General features: G+C 40.1%; 1 protein-coding gene across 9 annotated transcripts in view; it reads right to left on the bottom strand.

Annotated features, from left to right (window-relative positions):
• The window catches only part of utrn (utrophin), a 242331-nt gene that overhangs the window by 94893 nt on the left and 132067 nt on the right, over window positions 1-15371 (bottom strand). For 8 of the 9 annotated variants that reach the window (XM_036147379.1, XM_036147378.1, XM_036147377.1 and 5 more), the window contains 2 exons: window positions 7221-7393; window positions 3568-3724 (listed from right to left, as the gene is read on the bottom strand). In XM_036147379.1, coding sequence (XP_036003272.1) covers window positions 3568-3724; window positions 7221-7393 — 330 coding nt within the window. Of the gene's footprint in view, window positions 1-3567; window positions 3725-7220; window positions 7394-11805; window positions 11885-15371 lie in introns of those variants that run through there. The other variant, XM_036147381.1, reaches the window with a different exon arrangement.

Genomic DNA, 15371 nt, shown 5'->3' with positions numbered 1-15371 from the left:
TGGACTGGGTCTGAATCTGCACATCTGTGCAGGCGTCAGAGATACCAAGCGACAGTGAGGTGGGCATCTGCACAAAGACACATCATGACGTCTGCTGCCGCAGAAGCAAGATAATTGGGGTTGAACATTAGCTTTAGTGAGAGAAACTTTATGTAAACGCAATTTCCTTTGCAGTACATTTTGCAAAACTCGGCGTGTGGAATAAATAACAGTGGTGAACAGCGATGGTGGGTGGCGGCGGAGGTAGAAGGGTCAGAAAATTGCAGGCGCTGACGGCTTATAAAAATAGATGATTCATAGTGGTGTAAGCAGCACCTCTGGGAGTTAAAAAGGTTAAATAAGTGAGTGAACCATTATAATTTGGAATTACAGTAGATAGAAATGTAAGACTTTTTGTATCACAATATCACCAAAATTAGATTCTCCCCACTCACTGGTAAAGATGTTTAAAAAGCCGTAGAGGATTTGATGCAGCAATATAATCTCATGGCAAGAAATTGGCTGCAGTTCTCAAAACAAACGCTTTGGAGATTTTTTTTTTAAGCTCTCCTATCGTCCTGTATGTGAAGGAAAGAAACTTGAGTCCTCATCCAACACTATTCATCACATTTTAGGCTGTTTAATGATTAATTAAGTAATTAGCAATTTCCTGACTTGTGAAAATCTGCCTTCCTCAAATGGCATGTTTTCTCATCTTTCCCATTTTGAAGAGAATCTAAGAGAAATGAGCCTCTGTATCGCATCACATTCACATCCTAAAGAAATAAGAAGTTAAGTAATTAAGTAAAAGGCTATAAACATAAAATCTCTTTTGAAGATGTACAGAAAAATTGTTTAAAATGATTACATTTATATTATAGAAATTATTTGGGGTCCCAATAATTATTACACTGCTAATATTAATGGGACTTAATGGGATTTTATTCCCGACTGAACAAATGTATTCAAACTTAAAGCTATAGTTGGTAATCCTGTTCAGAAACTACTTTTGTTATACCGAGCGAAACGGCCAAGAGGGAGCTTGTAGAGAATAAACAGGGTGGGGCCGAGCACTGGACCTTGAGGGACACCACAGGTGACATTATGCGCCAGAGAATTAGCCTCACCGAAGGCAACATGCTCAGTTATACCAGTGAGGTAGTATGCGAACCACTTATGGACAGAGTCAGAAACACTGATAGGTGGAGGAGGATGTTGCGGTACACAGTATCGAATGCTGCAGTCAAGTCCAGGAGGATGAGAGGAGATGGGGAGCCAGTGTCTACATTCATCAGCAGGTCATTTGTGACCCTGACCAGGGCTGTTTCTGTGCTGTGGCCAGGGTGGAAACCAGACTGAAATGTTTTGAACAGGTTGTTTTGTTTTAGATGGTCCTGAAGCTCTGTGGCAACTACATTTTCCAGCATCTTGGAAAGGAATGGAAAGTTGGAAATAGGCCTGTAGTTGGCAAAGACTTCTAGGTCTAGGTTGTTTTTTTTTTTGAGAAATGGCCTGATGACAGCAGTTTTCCAGTGTTGATGGAACATGGCCAGCCTGGAGGGAGTGGTTACTGTTCTTTGTGATGAGGGGACTGATGACCTGAAGATTAGATTTACCAGGGCTGTGGGGAAGGCGTCCAGCGCACAGGTGGATGGTTTCATCTTTTTGATGATGTCCGACAAAAAAAAACCAGCAAAGAGGTTGGGAAATCCCACGCTGTAGGTCGGCAGCCGGAACAGGTAGTGTGGAGAAACTGGATAGCAGGGAGCGGATGGTGTCTACTGTTTTTCTGACAAAAGTGATTAACTTGTTGCTCCTCTCTTGTGTGGCTTCTGAATGAGAGTAAGTTTGTGGTTTGATGCTGTCATTTACGGTAGAGAAAAGTTGCTTGGAGTTGTCAGGACTGTTGTTGATAATGTTGGAATAGAACTGTGATTGTGCATCTCTGAAGGATCTTGCATAGAACTTCTGATGTTCTTGGTAGGCCTGTCTATGAACAGTGGGGCCTGTGGCCTTGAGGCAGCACTCAACGACACAGCCAGCAGTTTTCAATTTCCGAAGTTCACAGGTGTACCAGGGGGGCTGAGCGTAAGAAGCTGACAGTTCTAGTCAATGACTCAGTGACTGAGAAATCAACAGAGAAGAAATGTTGGAAGTCTACGGTCAAACTGTCCGGGTTGATCGTTTTCAGGTCCCTATAGCAGATTTGATGCTTGTCTTTGGTGTGTGGGGAAAGGAGTGACAGCTCCATTGAGACGGACTTGTGGTCAGACACACTCAGATCATATGGCAGAAGGTTGCTTATGGGGGCAGAGTTGGAAATGACCGTGTATAGTGTGTTTCCGATGGAATGTGTGAAGTCATCGACATGTTGGAGGTTAAGGGAATCCAGTAGTTGCAGAAACTCAGCTGCAAAGTGGCAGGAGGGGTTGTCCACGTGAATATTAATATCTCCAAGTATAATAATATTGGCATTGCTAAAATGTTTAAAGATGGCTGGCCAGGCCGATGGTCAACAAACTTTTGATGAGCACTTCTGTGGATGTTATGAAGACGGCGCTGAAGTCCAAGTTCTATGATGGCTGCAATGCACGCTGGAATGGAGCGGTTGTAGAGCGTTAGCAGCTGTGGGATAGAGTACTTGAGCAGCTTCATGCCGGTCGCCGAGAACGTTAGCCTGGAGCTAGCCGCCAGCCAAACACAGAGATGGACAGCGGGAGGCAACCAAGAATCCGCTGACGCCAGAGGAGATGTCAGTAGGTGAGTAAAGCGTTCAATTCTCTACCAATCCAAGCAAAAACTATGAGAAAGACCGCGGAGAAGCGGCAAACAACAAAAGCCAGAATCCTCTCCCTGCGATGTATTATGGAGGATCAAACCGTGTACAAGTTTAAGAGAAGACGAGAAAGGCCAAAATAGAAGGGAATAAGACCAGAGTGGATTTGGGATTTTTTTTTTCATGCAATCACCCAGTGAAACGGAAAAGCAGGTAAAGCCGTCTTGAACGTGTAGTTTTTCTATCGCCGACGCTCCCTTTAGGGCTGGACTTAATTTAAAAATGTTTGATCTGCCACAAAAATGTATTTATTCTAAGTCTTTTTGCACAGCTTTACCAATACTGAAAAAACTGTGGAGGGTGTGGTATATAAATAATAATATAACTTATGCAAACTAATTCCAGTAAGTTATAGCCTGCGTTTATTTCCAGCTACAAAGTGATCTGAGCATGTTAAAGACAGCAAACAAGCCCTTCTGATTTGTCCTGGAGAATGGTTATGGCGAGCTATATTGCTTCTCTTTTACAGAAGCCAGTTATGACTCAGTCAATATTGGATTTGTCCCAGAGGACTTGAGACCATTAAAACTTTAAAACTAAACAGCTGGAAATAAGACGCGGGTTTAAACTGACAGCAATGCCCCTTCAGTGTGTAGAAAATGAGCTTTCTTTAAAAAGTTCCTACTGAACTATTTGGAGTCAAGATAATAATAGAAGTGTGTTGTATAGAAAACATAAATACACATAAGTCAGGAGAGATGACAAATCCTGCACAGTGCAACAGGAACATGTCTGCAGGCAGGAGTCCATACCGTGCAGTGATTCTGCTGCTGCAGCAAGGTGGGCACATCTCCACCAACGGGCATCTGCTTGGCCAGGTCCTCGTCCTTCATGCAGATCCATCGCCACAGCTCTTCTAGGAGGCCCAGAAGACGTGACCAGCGCTCAGCACTCGCCTCCAGATGGGCTCTGCAGACAGACAGAACACAATCGTTTTACTTTTTTCCCCGTTTTGATGCTATTCTTGGTTTCTGGTCCTGTCAACTGTTGTCTGCATGGTTTTTTTTGACTGATCTATTTTTGAATAATCGTTTTTATTCCACTTGCATCAGGGACCAAAAACAAACTATATTTAGCTTTATTTATACTTTAAATCTAGTGTTTTAGAAATAATTTTGGAAAAAAAGAAAACTTTAGTGCACATCTGTATAGATTTTTGTTGCCATTGCTGTTTTAAGACCTAAAACCAAAATTTATAAGCAGCTTCTGCAGATGATTTAATCTTAGCCAAATATTTAGAACAACTGTTTAAATCCTGACTTCTAACGACTGAAAAGAAGCTTCTGGGCATTTTGAAAAGAAAGGAGCAAACCTAGTTAGCTGCTAATTATTGAGGGCGAAGCATCCCTGTAATATGTGCAGGGAAGCAATTCCTCTTTTCCTCCTTACCTTGGGCGTATTGTGTCTTTAATCTGAGAGCAGGTTAGTTGCTGCACCAACGTGCTACCTTTAATTACAAATGTACTGCAATTAAGCCAAATGGGGTGTATTTCATCAACAAACAGACACCCTATCCCACCTCCTACACATGCAGGCAATTGTAGGTTGTTTTTTTTGTATACAACAAGTTTTTTTTCTGCAACAAGTCTAGTCAGTTTTGTTACATGATCCAAGCCCAGTCTAAATGCAAAATCACCTCCAGCAGTTTTATTTTTCTCTCTAAACTGCCTTCCTAACATTTCCTCCCTACAATTCTGGCTCTGCGGCGCTGCTTCTTTCTATCCTTCTTCCTCCATTTGGACTTTGAACGTCTCCATCTGGCTCCTGTCATCCCCACTTTTACCCTCACTTTCTTCACCGTCAACACTATCTGCACGTTGATGATCTTCTTTATTCATGCCAAGATTGTGGCTGGCACGGTATTATTTGTGTTTCCAGAAGTTTATACATCACAGCAGAGGCTCGCTTGGTCGTTCAGCAAAGTTTTTTTGTATTTCAAAGTAGGAAAATGGAACAACAGTACTGAACAGCTGTCTAAAGAAAACTAACATTGTGTTTGTTTAGTTCTTTTTTTTAGATAAACCTGAAATGTTTGCAAAATGCATAAACATGAAAAAGGACAAGGTTGTCTTTACTACACATACGAGAACAAATAGCGGTGTCCTTCATTCAAGTTTTGTGCTCGTTAAGTGTTTTGAGTGTTTTCGCTGAAACTCTGCCTTGGAATTTAAAAGAAGCCATAATTTGGCTTCTTGTGATTGCATCCATCCTTGAACCACACGGACGTGTGTAATCACAACAACAAACACAAAGTGATTTATTTTACCTTGTGTACAGGGCCTTGCAAAAGTATTTATACCTGCTGAACATTTCTAAGCCCGGTCATTTAAAAAGAAAACTAAAGTCGATGTGTTTTATTGAGATTTTATGTGATAGACATGACAGAAAGCTACATGAGGTTCTAAACAGAGAGGAGGTGATGCATGACTTTTGATTTTTTTTTTTTTACAAATAAAAACCTTAAGTGTTTGTAGTTTGCCTCCTTTACTCCAATGTCCTCAAATTAAATAAAGCTGCCTTAGAGGTCAGCAGTCATTTAATCTCAAAAGCAGGTGTTCTGCGGAGGCTTCAGAGGTTTGTTAGAGAACATTAGAGAATAAACAGAAGACCAAGGACCATAGCAGGCAGCTTAGTGATGATGTTTTGAAGGAATTTCTGAAATTTCTTTCAGATGCTCTCTATCCAATCTGACTAACTGAGCTATTTTAAAACAAGAATGCCCAAAACCATCCAATCAAACTGCAGCTGTAACTGAAGTGAAAGGTAATTATACTAAATATTGTTTTGGAGGACAAATGCATGCAACATTGTTCCTTTTTTCATTTTCAAAATATTTTGAAAACCATGGATCCTTCCCCCCCAACTTCACAATTAAATACTATGTTCGTGTTGTTGCATCACATAAAATCTGAATAACAAAAACTGAGGCTTGTAGTTCAGGAGGTATGGATACATCTGCAAGGCACCGTATGTGCGATAGCATAAAACATGGCTAAGTTCTCCAAACCCCATGGATGCCTGGTTTTACTGCAACAAAACACCAAAACCAAATCAGAGTGAAGCATAAGTTCAGCAGAAGAAACATTTGTTTTCAGTGGAAGTTGCGTCATTAACAATAGTTCTGTTGTATTTTGTAATAGTTTAAGATGAAAATACCCTCATCATGAAAATGTGTTCTGAAAAATAACTTTGGATGCTAAACACGAAGCAGCAAATTTCTCTCTAAAAATAAATGTTACGTTCAAGGATTAATGAGCTCTGCTCGGCTCAAATTCTCACAACCAGCAGCACAGCGTGTACAGAGATGAGTGCAGGTGCTTTTTAGCAGATTGGTGTAGTTTGCAGGTAGTGTAATCACAGTAAACACAATGGCCAGCGCATGAAATGGTCTCCCTCTGTGGTGGAGAATTACTCAAATTGGATGCTGTAGATTCACTAAAAGGAACCGATGGAAATAAGCTTTGCATCCGACATAAAGCAGATCTTACATAGTCGTCTAAATAAAAATCCTGCCCGGTTTACCAACAATCCAGTTTTACCAAAACATTTATGCCAAATTAAAATCAAACATCTATCCATAAATCTACAATATCCACATCATTTTATGTCTTAGCATCTATTCTAGTTGTCTTTTCATTACTATGTTTTTTTTTTCCATTTGCTGAAGTTTTTTATTTTATTTTATTGTGTTTTCTTGTAAACATATTATAGAAAATAAGTAGCCTTTCCTGCATAACATTCAGCTTACAAATTCAGCTCATTTTGATGCATATTAACTGTTGTTAAACATGTTTTAACTATTTTGTCCTTCCTTCTTTCTTTGTTTTAGGCAGATAGAAACTTGCCTGGTTAGGTCTACAGCAGGTCAGTAGGGCTCTGCTTGTAAAGTCTGAATTTGGCTTCAAACTGAATGCAATAAACAACAAAAGGCTAGAAGGTACAAGAAAACCTGCCATGGACCTCAACCACAACTATATCTATTATGTTTCTGTTCAACCACTGCTGGACCAATCAGTCAGCAAATGTTTGAAGAGGCTCTAGTTTAAAAATTCACATTGTTGACTAACCCCGTTTCCAAGGTTGCCAGGAATATTATCAGACAAAGAGTCAAAGAAAGGATTCCTTGTGGGAAACTATTTGGCTATCAGCAAACCACATGTGCTTGTCATCTTGTTTTTTCTTGTTTTTTTCTTCTTCTTTTTTTGCTTACACAATTCTCATTTTATCTCATTATGTCACTGGCATGATTAACTGGTCTACTGCACAATGAATCTGAGTCAGATAGCTCCATGATTTCTTCCCTCTTTTGCCGTTAGCTGTAGGCTCTCCACTGCCCAGGCCTTTCTGTGTGGACTTCACATTTTCTTCTATCATCTTAATGAGGTCTAGACAGGGTTCTAATTACCGGATGTTGGCCGATTTGGCCTTGAGGTCACTCCAGCGTTGGTTCATGTCATCCAGCCTGTGTTGGAGGAACACGGCTTCCTCCGAGTTGCCCAGAGCTTTGACCATCTTCGATTTGTTCCCTTCCACGCTCTTGTAGATGTCATTGTGGGCGTCGATCTCCGCCTGGATGTCCTACAAAAGAAAAAAGTTCTTCTTGAGTCAAAAAAACAAAAACTATTGAGGACAGCAAAGAAGTTATTTCTTTGCTACAGCTGCTTTTAGACAGTGGAAGCCAATAATATTGGATTCCCATGCACAGATTAGTCTTTGAGTTTATGGGACACTGTACACATTTTCAGAAGGCAGAAAGTTTTAAATTTTCATGGGTTCTCAACAAGAGACTTTGAGTTAAGCAGGTTTAACTTTTACTGAATTGGCATGGCGACCCAAATCAGAAGCAAGTCTCCATGGAAGGTCTGGCTCCATGCTGTTGCTACATCAGCTTTTACGGAGGTAAAACCACAGTACTAAGACAGAAACACAGAGTGGCTACTATTCAAATTGTCATGTTTGTCCTCCAAACATTTGCAACATACGAACACAATCAACTGCGTGCGCTAAATACAGCACTTCTGTTACACAACCGGCACTCAAAGAGTGTTTGTGCGAGAATGTCGAAGCACAAGGGAGGCTGACGTAAGCAGTGGATTCTGTCAAACGTTTTATTTTTAGATGTGTAAAACTGTTCCATTTTCCCTTTCTCTCTCCTAGCCCCCTCAGCTGGGACTCCCCTCAGCTCGACTCATTTCAACCGAAGATAAAGACTCCCCCCCCAAAAAAAAAACGAAAAAAAAAAACAAAACAGTATGGATGGGAGTCACACTGCCTGGAGCGCTGAGGCAGATTTCCAATTGGGACAAAATTAGTGTGGCTAGAGAAAGTAGTAGTGAGACATATAGTCTCATTACATTGCAGAACAGTGATATGGCATAATGATAGACACTTAGTGGGAAATTAACCATCTTCAGCTGATTTCTTGTGTATCATATGAACTGAGCCACTGAAGTAGAAAAAGGCCATTTATGAGTGAATGTAACAACTGAGCTACAATTTCACAAATGTTAATGTAACCGGTTAGCACCCACGGCCAGTATAAACAAGTAGTTTCTCATTAAACTATAATTTCTGATCATTTTATTAATGCAGAAGAGTATTAATGGTGAGTATGTAATTGTCATGTAGTTTGTGCAACTTTAGATGCAGGCTCAGAGACAAATCCTGAAGTGGAAAGACAAAGCTGATCACTGTCACTTCCAATTCCCCAAGTTAACCCCCCTCTCCCAATGATTAAACCGTAACTCCATTACATTGGGAATGGGTCAGCAATACATTTAGGATGAAAAAAAGGAGTTGTTTGCTAAATGATGTCCATTCCTGCTGCCCTTGGGGATGTTTCATCGAACTGGCGAAGGAGTGAATTGAGCAGACTTCGGCAGGAAGTCTGGATGTATTAAAGAAAATTTGCAGTTTTATCTTTTGGGCTTTCAACCTTCGCTGCTTATGAAACCTCCTTAGAAATGCTGGCTGCCTTTTGGAAACCTCAACGCTAAGAAGGGTCTGCATTCTCTCAGGAATACATACAGAGCATGATGAGATGCTAATGACAGTGTAACCAGTCAGCTCTAAATCATTATGTCTTCAGTTTAGATGAACAAAACCTTGTTTTACATGCACTTATCTCTGGCACACATGATGGGACATTGACTCATATGTAAATAATAAATAACCTCTCGCAGGACAAAAGCTAGGAATAAAAATGGTAAATTTGGCCACAAAAGCAAAATGGAAATAAGCTAAAATGGAAAGTAAGAAAGTCAAGACTTAAAACAAATAAAAAATAAAAACAGCGACTGGAAATCAGCCACCAGTCTTGGATCTGTGCATATCTATTCATAACACAGTGTGTGATTCTTTATCCTATTTATAAAAACAACAAAGTCGTGATTTTTAGTTTTCTCAAAGTACTGCTAAACCTTAACTTTTCTTCATTCTTGTTAGCTCAATATCACAGTTATACCACTTGTGTAAACCCTATTTCAGAGCGGGGAGAAGTGTGTGCAAAGGCAAAGACAATAACCAACTGGCCAAAGTGCCCAGAGTATTGACATGGCCTCTCTGCAAAACCTGATCCAATCAAATATTTGAGAAATTAGAACACTTGATCCTTGCATCTCAAATTTTAATCCAAAAGACCAAGAAAAAAAACTAAGGCCTCATTGTTAGTTTTTAATGTTTTGATTACCTGGGATGCCCTGTTACAAGGGACCCATTACAGGTATGCTATTGTAAAAGGAGAACATCATGGGAAGGAACCTTCAAGAACCTTAAATTGTTTTCTTTAGTAAACAAAACCAAGTCCAGAAACACCTCTCACAAAACTGACATGCAGGCATCCAGTCAAATGTGCTGCAATTTAGCGATTATCTATAGACATTTAACCGAGGCTGAGCAAATCCGACCACTGTTATCGGCAAAGACAATAACCTATAAAAGTCACTGCCTCTTAAAAGGTCAGAGAAAGAGCAATGAGACACGAGGGGTGAAGATGCAGAGACAAAGGCCTTAAGAAAGAGAGATGGAAAGCTAGATGGACACAGTTAAGAGTAAAAGACAGAAAAACACCCTGCAACTAAGCCAGCTGGCTGCGTTTCAAGTCATTACCCAAGTGCTTCTCTTTCCTTTTTCTTTTGCACTTCAGTTTCCAAATAAAAAAAGACCACCATACACACACACACACACACACAAGCACACAAGTGCATTCAGACCTAAGACAGAAGGCAGACTGTGAGGGCATACAGAGGCAAACATATTAATTTACCAAGCAGGCTTTAAATTTCATTTCTCCCGGTGAATGACTACTTGGAGCCAGTAGTTTATGTATGTCAATGGGCTTCCTGAGGGGCTTGAAATGTAGTGACAGATCATTTTCTCTCTACACACATCCACCAAAAAAAAACATTTAAGTGCCACAGGTCATCATGTCAGCAACAACTGGCCTCTGTTTACTACTATATGAATGTTATCAATGGGTTACTGACTAGCATACAGGGTTTTTCACTCCCGGCAAATGGTCTCCGATCAGTAAAAGGGGAGTATTTTACTTGCACAGATATAACAAAGTAGTGCTCAAAAATATTAGAGTTTGATATTTGATTTTAATTGCAAGTTCCACTTCTAAAAACCCATCTTTAAATTAAAAACATTACAGAGCGCTAAGACCAAAGATTATCCAAACCGATACGCACAGTTTTGCCAACTTGTGACCAAAACAGTAGACATTTAATGAATGCAATGACATCCGTGAGACTTTAAAGCATACCCTGTCCTTATTTGGGTCGCCTAATTCATTAGCTATACCTTTCTATAACTTAAAAGGTAAACAATTACAACATCACGCCAGGTAAAGCACACTCTTGCAAGATGGTAGGAATGAAACTATGAGCAAAAAGTTAGTATCATTATTACTGTGTGCAAATTCATACAAGTTCAACTTGTGCAAACGCAAATGTTAGAACAGTCGTTCTGTAATGGTTTCCATACACATTGCTTACATCTGACACACACAATTGGTTCTGTATTACATTATGTCTGTTGAGTATTTTAGAAGAGAAAGCAGTTGAAAGTTGTATTAAAATGTTTTTTTTACAGTCAGATCCCAGTATGTTCATAGTAGGAGCATTATATCTTTCACTGTTAAGGCTTAGGAAGGTATGTTTCAATTCATTTGCTGTCTTGAGGCTATAAGCTTGACACTAGATCAGCCGCCTCAGCCATAAAGTATAGTATTATCATTTTCACTGTGCTGCCCTATATGAGGAGAGCCTTGGCTAAAATGTCAAAAGTCCAAGTTAGTCACGACTACATGTGCTAAAAGTTAACTTTTTTTTGCATTTTCTTCTAGGACTACTGGTGTAGCTTCCTTCTGTGTAGTCGGGATAAAAACGTCTTCAAAAACCTTTTCCTGCTCTGTTTTCCTTTGAAAACAGAGCTACATTTAGAACTTGATGCTCTTTGATGGCTGAAGTAACAGTGTTATTTTCATCTCTTTCTGTGGCAAAGTATGCGAGATGCTGCAATAGACAATCAAAACCCCATTTTTTCTGAAAGTGCAGTAACCAAATATTGTTTTAATTTCAACAGTACAACTTTAAACTAAAAACACCAATTAAAACCCATTGCTAAGCCTATTATTATAATCATTAAAACTACTAGTTTCAGAGTTAATACTCCAAAGCTAGCTTTTGAAGCCAAAGGAAAAAAGGAAAGACAAAACTGATGAACATGCATAAGAGCAAACTACAGCGATACATAAAATGTGCGAGACATTAAAAATCCATCAAAATCTTATATTTTTATTTTGCCAATCTAAATAAGAATAAAAACATATGCAGAAAGGATGAAGCATGAGGGACAGCTAGGGTATCATAACAATGGCATTGCAATGCATCCACGAGCAAAAATAGAGAAAGGTTTGTTCTAATGATGCATTCCAACGCTACCTAAACAAAAAGCTCAAGTGAAATGTGTTAAGTGTTAATATATACCTGTTCAAACTTTCTGAGCAGTTCATGCAAACTGAAGTTCAAGCCAATCATTCTTGAGTGTGCTGTGGCTCCTCCCACGTCCTTTACGCTCTACATCTTCTCAAAGTGGTCCCAAATTATTAAAGACCCCGGACAGCTTGGTGGGTCCTCCAGTGGTTATTACCCAAATATAATCCTCCAATATCAGGAGTAAGATCATTAGTAATTCCAAGATCTTGGATCCCTTGAAAAATAAACTCTGTGTTTATAAAAGGTTTCACCGTAAAAGGGTCTAAGCCAGGACGCAGTCCAAGTAAAGGAAATTTACACACTTGGCAGCACTCGTGTATGTGTGCTGTAGTGCGCGCTCGCCCAATCCCGCCCCATGGCCGGAGTAGCATCCTCTTCTGGCGGGCATAGAGTTGAGCTGAGAGGGTTAGACTTGCCCTGCTGTCATGCTGGGATTTGGACTTGAAGACGACCGGTGCCACCGGAGGTTAAATAAAGTCGCGGCTGGAGGCTGACACTTGACTTCCTCTGGCCACGAATAGGGCGCTGAAAGCGTAGGTGGAAATCCAAGAAATCTTGGGTGGAGGTCTGCAGGGAAGAGATAAAAGCTTGTCGCTTGAGGAACGAGTCGGCTGCCGTTAGCCCGCGAGAGTTTCGGGACTGGCGCTTCTCCGTCCACCCCTGTTATGCTTCTCTGCCTTCACTTCCCTTCTGGGCACGAAGGAAGCTGTTTACACCATGTCCAGCAGTCCGATCCAGGGCAGGGTTAGGGCGGTTGTTCTCAATTACTGAGATAAAAAGCACTTGGTCCCTGCCAGCTATGCAACCCCTAGCACTTCAAGAAGAGAGTCGTTGGTACAGCGAAGCACATGGCTTGCTACTTCCTTCCCCTCTGTGTAGGTAATAAAGGCTCAAACCACTACCTCAGCGTCTCACTCACTAGCTGCCTGTCAGGTCTCCAGCTCCAGTACGGTCTCGCTCCATCACACCCTCCTAATCACTGCCATGACTGGGCCACTTAGTCAAACAATGCCCTCTTCTTTTTGTTAGAGACACATGTTCACAGGGAGCTGCCTCCAGCCTCGGCGTCACGATCCAGTACAAGGACTCCGACTTTCTGCCCTCTGAAGTCTTGAGATCTGCTGATTATCTCGATGACAGTGAAGAAGTTTAAAAAGAAGCAGTTCCGTTGTACTTTCATTCCCCTGGGATGAAAAAAAAAAAACTTCCTTAAAAAAAATGATAAAATTCAGGGTCACGCAAACTTGCAAGTCGGCATCCCAAATCCTCTCCCCGTCTCTGTTCCTCTTGATCTCGCTGGTCACTAGCCTCAGTCTATCACACAGCTGTTTATTATTTTAATCAGTATCCTCCCTTTCCCCTCCTCTCTCTACCTCTCTCTCTCTCCCCTAAACCAATTCAGCACACGACACACACCCACTTCCTGAGGCCTACACAGGCAGAGAGCATGGCAAAAGTGGGAGAATTTCAGAGAAAAGACCACGTCAAGGTAAAATAACCAGAAACCATTCAGTGTGAAGAAAAAGTAAAAATGGCCGAAAAGTGAAGCAGAAGACTCCAAGGAAATATAATAGTCAGAAGAGGCACAAGTAAAGGAGTTAAAAGAAAGTCTGAGGAATATAAAATGAGTAATATTTTTACCTTTTGACCTGAGAGGTAATAACTTGTGAGGCAGAATAAGAGATGGATGACATATTTAGGGCATTTGCACTTGGGTGTTGGAACACAGCTACTTTACAATAAAATTAATAATCAGAGCTTCAAGAATCAGAATTTTATGCCCATTATGCAATCTCTGCTTTATGTAAAGCTTTGACCTTCCTACACCAATGAACTACAAACCATCCAAAATATTAGTTCTGAACTTTCTTCCATATCAATTATTTTTGGAGCAGAGGCAAGATCCCCCTAACTGTGTGTGAGAGTAATAGTTCTAAAACACGGTCCTAATATTCTTAAGATCGAAATACATTAAATGGATATAACAGAGCAATGTTGCTGTACTCTGTTCAAACTTTACGTTTTATGCTGAAAGTCTTGCTCTCTCTTGCCATTTCACAGCCAGAACAAACAACAAACACGTCTCAACATGTTGTAGAAACTGCAGTTTCCTTTTAAAAAGGGTTCTTACAGGTCTGTGCTACATATGATTTACTTTTAAAAACACCTTATTGATATTGAAAACAATCTAACTTTAATTCCCTTTAACTCAGTACTATCTTCCACACTGAAGCGTGCCAGTACAACCTGGTAAAATGTTTGGTGTGTTTACTGATTAGAAAAAGACTGAATACTTTATTTCTTGACTGACCCGTCGGGGCCAATCAAGCTACCAATAATCCAGGAAAAAGCTAAACTCTCTGCTTTTCAAACACAAAACCATTCTGAAATTACGTGCATTATAATAAATGAACAATGGCTTTTATTAGCAGCTATTTCAACCTTGTACAAGTTTCTGTCTAGCATTTTCAACACCAAAAGCTACATACACAAATTCCTGCTACAGAAAAAAAATTAAAATATAGAAAAATTTAGAAACAACCTATGGCCGAATTCGGAGGCTATGCTAGAGGGTATCATACATTAAAATCGATTGAACAGTGTAGACTTGTGTGCAGACTTGAACTTGAGTGTGAGCCTGTGCTGGCATTTTGAACAGCAGGAAACATTTGGCGTGCATCAAAGACATTCGACAGATGGCTGTCAACTGATGGAACAAAAACACCACAATATAACCTTGCATATTCATAAGATCAACGCTTTGAAGTGTGCTTAGCTAATTAAAAATATTTACACACTCCAGGCTCTTAATAGCCTTTTTTTGATGTGTGCCGACAAATTCAGTATCAGATTTTTTTTTTTTTCTGCAGGACATTTAAATCAGCTGTTCACATTTGACAAGCATAACTAAGAGGAATTTGCTAATGAAAAAAAACACTGATGAGACATGTCTGACAATCCTTTCTCAAAGGTTAAAAAAGAATGTGTGCAAACCTAATGTATGCAGCCCAGGGTGGGGTATGTGAGGGTTCATTTTGGGCCATTTCACTAAGCTAAGAGGATTAGACCACTATCAATTCCCAGAGAAAAAGAAGGAAGCATGAGAAGAAATAAAGTTGACTTAATGACCAGTAATAGAGAAAGTGAGAAGTGATGTTTTACAAGGAGATTAAAAAGGTGGGAAAAGCATAATTAGAAAATCTGAATGGGGGGGGGGGGGGGGGTCATTCAAGCTAAATGGTAAGACAAATAAATAAGATCTTAAAGAAAGTAAAAGGTGAATGCAGTCTTTTAAAGTTAATTTCTGATTTCTGTCTCTGTTCAATAATGTACAAAAACAAGGGGCTTGGCCTTTCCAAATATGTTTCACTTAAAAACCCTTTAACGGTGAATGTGTTATCAGCAACACATTTGGACAAGCGCACTTTGAATTACCGAAATTATGCGACAGTTTGTATTATCTGAAAAATTCCAGCACTTTCTGAAAGCAGCTCAGCATCTGCTTATTACGGTAATTTGTCACAGGAAGAACAGAAAATTGTCTCTCGGTTTCCTCC

The sequence above is a fragment of the Fundulus heteroclitus genome, chromosome 15 (assembly GCF_011125445.2).
Source record: "Fundulus heteroclitus isolate FHET01 chromosome 15, MU-UCD_Fhet_4.1, whole genome shotgun sequence".
In the NCBI taxonomy this organism is placed as follows: domain Eukaryota; kingdom Metazoa; phylum Chordata; class Actinopteri; order Cyprinodontiformes; family Fundulidae; genus Fundulus; species Fundulus heteroclitus.
The sequence above is the reverse complement of the archived record's forward strand: the minus strand, read 5'-3'. Positions and strand labels throughout refer to the sequence as shown.